This window comes from Rutilus rutilus, assembly GCF_951802725.1.
Source record: "Rutilus rutilus genome assembly, chromosome: 18".
In the NCBI taxonomy this organism is placed as follows: Eukaryota; Metazoa; Chordata; class Actinopteri; order Cypriniformes; family Leuciscidae; genus Rutilus; species Rutilus rutilus.
The window spans coordinates 27,806,399-27,813,732 of record NC_140231.1 but is presented as its reverse complement, the minus strand read 5'-3'; the positions used below and the strand labels follow the sequence as shown (position 1 = coordinate 27,813,732).

Sequence of the window (7,334 nt, the reverse complement as noted above, 5' to 3'; positions counted from 1 at the left end):
TGGCGCCTGTGTGGTTCTTATTATAACTCGGTTCTCCTTGATTGACCCTTAATCAAAAGTTGTCTTTCACTTTTAGTTATTCCATCTAAAAGACATAAGGGTTCTTTAGTGCGGACACTTTGTGTCATGGCTTGATTTCTTTTAAAGCTAACAGGCCTCTTTTCTTTTGCTATCAAGGTCACATAAAACTTTATTATTTATTTTTACCATGCAAATCAAGTGCCTTTTATGTATAGATTTAATTGTTTCACCATTGTCCCAGAGTCAGACTTTCAAACTTTTCCTATGAAAAAATACTGTCTCTATACAGTATAGGGGTGTGCAAAGCAGCCGGTATTTGTATCTGTATTTGTATTTGTTGAGAGGGGAAAAGTATTTGTATCTGTATTTGTATTTGTTGAGAGGGGAAAAGTATTTGTATTTGTATTTGTATTCGAGTAAATTTCAAAATAGGTGTAAAAATCAATTTTTTTTGCGTTACACTTCTAATTTACGTTATAGTGTAAGTATTCTTTAATTATATCCATTATAATAATTATGGATATGCAATATTGGTTGATGTTTTTCCATAAATCCAGCAATGAACATGTAACAAGGAACGTCATTGAAAAGAAAATAACATAACAGCCATTACCTACGTTAATGTTACTCTGTCAACAGCCTATTGTCTAAATTACCAAGCTAACAGAGCTACTAGTGTTGTCACGGTGCCAAAATTTCAGTATTCGGTACCAATACCTGTGAAAATCCACGGTTCTCGGTAACAATTTCGGTAAAGCTTAATTTAGATTAAATTTACATATATTAAAGTTTATATCACGGTTACAAAGATGGAAACTGTAGTATTAAAAACACTACATTAATATTACATTTGTTAGATAACAATAGATAAAATGACCTAACAATAAACAATAGTTAGGCTATATACTGTCGCAATTATTCTCCTTGGGGTTCATTTAAAAATACATTTTTAAAATCAAAAGTTAACATTATTTATGTTAACATTATTTAATGCACAATGAATGAAGTGAACAAACATGACCAATCAAGTGTTTGTATTAAATAACATTCACAAACATTAATTAATGTTGTAAAAATATATTGTTCACTCAATGTGTTGATGTTAGATGCGCATTAAGTGATGTTAATGAATGGTATCTTATTGTAGTGTTACCAAACAGGAGATAAAACATGTTTTATTTGACTTGACTGTACTTATATTTAATCCAAAACTGCATTCATATTTAATTTTAAAAGAGCTTTTTAAACCTGCTAAGAGTTATCCAGCCAAGAATAAGCCTAGAACTGCTTTTCTGACGGACTGATATTAATGACAAAATGACGGCTTTTTTATTTCATTTCTCATCTCCATAAATATATCTAAAGCTAATGCAAGGGCTAGAAATCAATTAATTCTTTGCTGATACTTCGTAATCATGAAGAGCGCAGTTCGCACGCTTTCTCCTTTCCACAAGCGCTTGCCCTCCCGTGGCGTCTGTCGTTGCTATGCAGCGCGCCGCTCGCTTCTATTATAAGCGCGCTTGCCGCGCGCCTACATTTGAAATCTGCACGCGCAAAAAACGCGCTATGTGAACTACCCCTTATGACAACGTGACATTAGCCTAATCCAAAATATTTCAGCCACCACATCAGCAGCACCGCCATGTCTCATGAGGAAACGCAGCTTTTTGATATAAAGTTTTTCTTGTTCCCGAATACAAATATTTTTAAAAGTATTTGTTCGAAATAAGTATTCGTAAAAACACATTATTTGTGCTTTCCGAATACCGTATTCGGGTTCGGCTCCACCCCTAATACAGTAATTATATTTTAAATAGCCTACTATGAAATGAATAATCCAAAAAAGAGTGAAATATACATAAGTCTAGCATCTGTCATCAGATATTCACTTGCCTCTTATGAATAATGTCATATTTTGGTTTGCACCCATTTTTATTTGGAAAGAAAAAAGAGAGAGAAAAAAACAAATGAATGAAGTTCGTCCTGAAGTATTTAATTCACTGCATGTGCTTAGGCTGTTTTTCAGATCTGCCATCTTGTACATCATTTGATTAACATATATTTAATAATGAAGTGTATTTGCATATGAGTACTAACATATTAATAAAGTGCTGCCTCTCCTTGCAAACCACATCACTGACTTGCTGCCAGTGATTGAAAATTGTTATTTTTTTATTTATATAATTTCTTTTTCTTCTCTGCCACATGAAGATAAAAATCCTTGGTCAGTCTGGAGGCAAAGCACGGCATTTGTCTCTTCATGTGTGTATCCAGGTCTGTGGTGTGAGACTGGAAGTGAAAAGCCACACGATGATTTACTCTTGTGAGAATCTGAATAATCTCTAGATGACCGTCCTTTAACATCTCGCAAAGTTCACCGATAAATACAGAGCCTGTTTCTGGATTTCTCCACGAGTAGTACCCTGTAGAGAAACAAATATGTTTTCAAATGCATTTGTTGAAAGTGTTAAAAAATAAATAAAAGCAATCAACTATACCACTGTCTGTCAGTGCAATGCAAACCTTCCACTGTGGAATAACAGCAGAGAAAATCTGCCTCGGGAACGTCCGATATTCCCAAAAATTCCCCCGGTGCTTCTTCACTGTCTGCCTCGACACCAGGGTCAAATTCCATTCCCCTGCAGGCCTGAATATGGAATCAAACCAATAACACATTAGTTAGCCACAGACAAAAATGTTATGAAATGCTTCTCTCTCTCTCTTTTGCAGGCGGCTGTTACCTGTAGGAAGAAAAGTTTCGGCTTGTCCCGCAGACTAGGGCAGAGGTCAGAAGTCACGAGAGAGGTCAGAGTTTTGACATGGATCCAGCACTCATCCGATCCAAGGATTGTTCCTTCCTCTCCGTGGCTCATCAGTACACACACAAAGCAGGAATTGTCTGCGTGGTTCTCCTTGGATACTAGGGCATATTTATAAGTGAATACAGGCATTATGACCCATCCTGAACACTGAAAATGACGTTGTACTGTACCTTTTCTCAGCACACTAATCATTTCATTTGCTGACAGGTTCTTCTCCACCTGTACTTGAAAACCGAGGGACTTGAACGTGCTCGACAGTAAGCGTTCATCTACTGAACCGCCCTTCCTATGCAAACGTGGTGAGTCTGGAACAAGAAGGCATAACTAAGGAATAGATGTTTTTGGTTTAAGTTTCATTTCTACCAATTCCATTGATTCTTTTAGAGCTTTTGAGAAAGTTGAAAATGACTGAAAAGAATAGGTGTGTTTGAATTAAAGCAGCACAGCACAGACCGATCGGTGTATGACATCAAAGTACCGCGAGAATCTGATGATACTGAGCCGTCTGCTCTCTCGCGGTATTTTGATGTCATTGGCGATGTCATCGTGGTACTTTGATGTTCATACACCTGATGACTTTAAATTCAATGAATGACTCAAATTAATAAAATCACTCACTGAATCAGTGTGTGATTCATTAGACTGATTCAAACCCAATAACTGTTTTTTTTTTTTTTTACTGAAACAGAATCACTGAATAATTTAAACTCATCACTATTTATTTATGTCTTATGTAGCCGTGTACGGAGATATAATTTACAATCAACCGTTCATTATCACTAAACAGTTTTTAGAAAAATCCAGAAGTTTTTTTTCAGGAACGGATACTCTGTGAAATGCCACAACACAGGACTAGCGTGCTAACAAAAAATCACATGAATAGAAACTCAAGACTGTAAACCACCGTGGGATTAGAACTCAGAACAGAAGAGCTGGAGTCAGCAAGAATCAAGACTAGAGGCAAAGTTAACACTTAAGTTGAAATTTAGATTAGTCACACTGTATATTCTATGTATAGGGTTCTTGACAATTTTAAAGAACACTTTGTGCCAAAAAGTTTCAATATAAGGAGAAATGTCTTAAATGATTACATAATACTTTTGTGCTTAAGAGGTTATTCTTTGTAGTGATAAAGTGTGTTTATTAGATTTCTACTTCAAAATTAAAAAATAAAAATAATTAAAACATAATCCATAAAATGATCCCATGATGGGAACCTTAAAAGGTTCTATAGCCTATATGAAGTGCCTGACATAACCCTATAAGGTTCTATAAATAATTGTTTTCTTCCTAGAGTGTAGAATTAAGTTCAACTTTAAAATGATTGTAGCCACCCATACACAAAAGAAATATATTTGAAATATATTTTCAGTATATATTTTGGAATATATGCAAATATTTGAAATTGGCCCAATAAATATATTTCACACTTAACATCATATATTTTTGTTATATTTCAGAAAATATTTCAATGTATTTTTTTCTGTATGGGTCCCCAAAAGTGTCAAAATATATGTGGCATATATTCCAAATATATTCTGAAATATAACAAAAATATATGATGTTAAGTGTGAAATATATTTATTGGGCCAATTTCAAATATTTGCATATATTCCAAAATATATACTGAAAATATATTTCAAATATATTTCTTTTGTGTATGGTCATTCAAAAGGGCAGATATGTATCAAAGAACAGTTCCAAATAGCCTACTGTAAGCAGGTCAGAGATTAAACAACTTTATAGTTCAGTGGAGATACAGGCTGATAATACTCACCGGGGAAGTGCTCATTACTGATTATTAGACATTTGCCTATGTTTTTATGCTTCCTGTATGGCTCAAATACACAAGACTTCTTGACAGCACTGTGAACACAAGATGCGAGTTAAAACACCTTAACAAAAGTCAAATGAAAAAATAACTTAAACATGCTTGGCTTGACAATGATCTAAACATTCTGTTTTAACCAGAGTCTTACCTGTGATCTTCAGAAACATGCGAATTCATTCTGAGACGCTGAGATTCATTCATTACACCACCGCGTCTTCTTGAAAGTGACGAATAGCTTCCTACAATCTCACTTCTTTCATTCTAAATTTCCTTCTCCCTTTACTTTCATTTTACAGCGAAAGATTTCAAAGTCCGCTGCCTCCCAGGCGGGGCGATGCACTTGATTTGTGACCAGCTTCCTACAGAACAAGGTTCACACAAAACATTCACATCCTTTTATTAACTAGAAAATGGTTTTATAACATCATAATCATGCACTCTATAGGTTTTTTTTTTTTTTTTTTTTTTTACTTCAAAACACAATGGTTGTGGACAGTGGAACTGTGCTGTATAGTTCCCTCTGCTGGGAATTTGCAGTATCTACTCTTAAAGGCCACTACATTTTGTGTGTGTGTGTGAGAGAGAGAGAGAGAGAGAGAGAGAGAGAGAGAGAGAGAGAGAGAGAATTATGTAAATATACATTACACTGATCATATAATCACTTTAATATCATTTACATTTATTTCAACATGCCACTATAAATGTATTACTTGTGGAAAACCAGAAAGCACATAAAAAAATAGTTTCAATGTTTTTAATCTTGAAATCTTGATTTAAAAAAAAAAATATATATATATATATAAATTTCAAATACAACTTTAAGGTCATGTACAGAAAAACAGAAACGGTGACTTTTAAAATCAAAGATGCTTTGTAGTTATATGCTGCATTCAAAGGATGTAAATTGACTAAGACTATCTGTATGAAGAGTTTGAGGTCATTACATTGTGACAGTGCAGTTAAGGGCTCATGGTCTGTGTGCTGTCAAAAAGATTTACGACTCATAATCCAATCACAGTCATTCTTCTGTACTAAGCCTTGCGGTTATAAGCGTGGTGAGCATGTGTCACTCTTATGCAGACAGCTACAGATTACTGTTTATTAGTGTTCTTAGATACAGCAATGAGGCTGGGACTCTTTTGAGCCTGCCATATGTGCCGATTTTGAAGACCCCATGGTCATTTACTAGCTTTCTGCTGGCGAATGAGCAGTCTGACTAGCATTGTCATTTTAGTGCATCTTAATCTTATTAAAGTTCCATATGGGGAAGCTGCAGCTGAGCTCATGAGTAGCTGAAATTAAACAAATGAAATGCATCTTTTCAGTTAGGTTACTACGGCATCATAGTTACATATAGGCCCTCAACTGCAAATATATCCGCAAACGTTGATCAAGTGTGGGAAATATTATATTTATAAAATGTTAAATATGTTTGTAGGTAACATTACGTTTTCAAACAACACTTTTCTAGTAATGCTTTTCGAATGTTTTTCTGGTAAAACTTTACAGTAAGGTTCATTAGTTAACAATAGTTAATGTATTAACTAACATGAACTAACAATAAGCAAATTTGTTACAGTATGTATTAATCTTTGTTAATGTTAGTTAATCAAAATACAACAGTTAATTGTTTGTTCATGTTAGTTCACAGTGCATAAACTAATGTTAACAAATACAACCTTTGATTTAATATTAGTTAAGATTAATAAATGCTGAAGAAGTATTGTTCATTCTTAGTTCATGTTAACTAATGAACCTTATTGTAAAGTGTTACCGATTTTCTTTATGTTTGTCTTGTTATAATACTTAAGTAGACAGGCAGGCTCATTGACAATGCATGATGCAGCAAGCTACAATCTTGTTTTCTCAAACCTGCCTGGCATAAAGATCCAATTTGCTGAGCCACTTAAATCCAGTTCATGCCTAGATCCAGTATAGCTGCTAACCAATCAGACCACTGGACCCTTGACCATTTTATCCACTTAAATCAGTACTTTGTATTTGGCGAACTGAAGATTATGTTATGTTTAGAGTTATTGAATAACTTTTACATCCACATGCATTAACCTGCTCTACATTGTACTTTGGGGCTTTGGGACTTATAATAACCGTATGGCTAAACTGGGAAAGGAAACAATCGGAAGACGGCCAGTGGTGGGATCGAGAAATTACATACTTGAACTCGGGTCACCCACAACACGTCCTGTCAAACGTGAGACCGTGTCAAACTCAAATTTATCTACAATTCTAAGATGTTTTAATTTATTTGTTCTGTTTAAACACCAGTTGGCTTTCGATCTGAAAGTTATATAAAGAACAGAATGCACAAATCTCACTAGTATCTCACAAATATCAATGAGAGCACAGAGTGGTTTGGATACAAGAAGAGCTGCACAGTACAAAAAAAAAGAAACACTAAAGAACATCTCTAACTAGGTTTTAATTTTAAGGGATAGTTCAGGCAAAAATGTTCTCATTACACTGTCATATCATTCCAAACCTGTATGACTTTATTTTCTAAATTCTTTCTTCCATGAAAGCGCATGGGCACCTTGCCTCTCAAGCTCCAAAAAAGACCCTAGTACAAGTTTTCTGAAATGCTAAATTAGCATGATGCTCAATATGTTTTAATTAACCCCATTTATGGATTTGTCACGACT

General features: G+C 34.6%; 1 protein-coding gene across 1 annotated transcript; it reads right to left on the bottom strand.

Annotated features, from left to right (window-relative positions):
- Positions 1-2,092: 2,092 nt before the first annotated feature.
- casp21 (caspase 21, apoptosis-related cysteine peptidase) lies at positions 2,093-4,929 on the bottom strand. The gene is made up of 6 exons (XM_084386777.1): positions 4,823-4,929; positions 4,621-4,709; positions 3,014-3,148; positions 2,763-2,941; positions 2,545-2,668; positions 2,093-2,444 (listed from the first exon to the last, which is right to left on the bottom strand). The coding sequence occupies exons 1-6, from the start codon at positions 4,873-4,875 to the stop codon at positions 2,194-2,196; spliced, it is 831 nt and encodes a 276-aa protein (XP_084242903.1). The 5' UTR covers positions 4,876-4,929; the 3' UTR covers positions 2,093-2,193.
- Between the last annotated feature and the right edge of the window lie 2,405 nt (positions 4,930-7,334).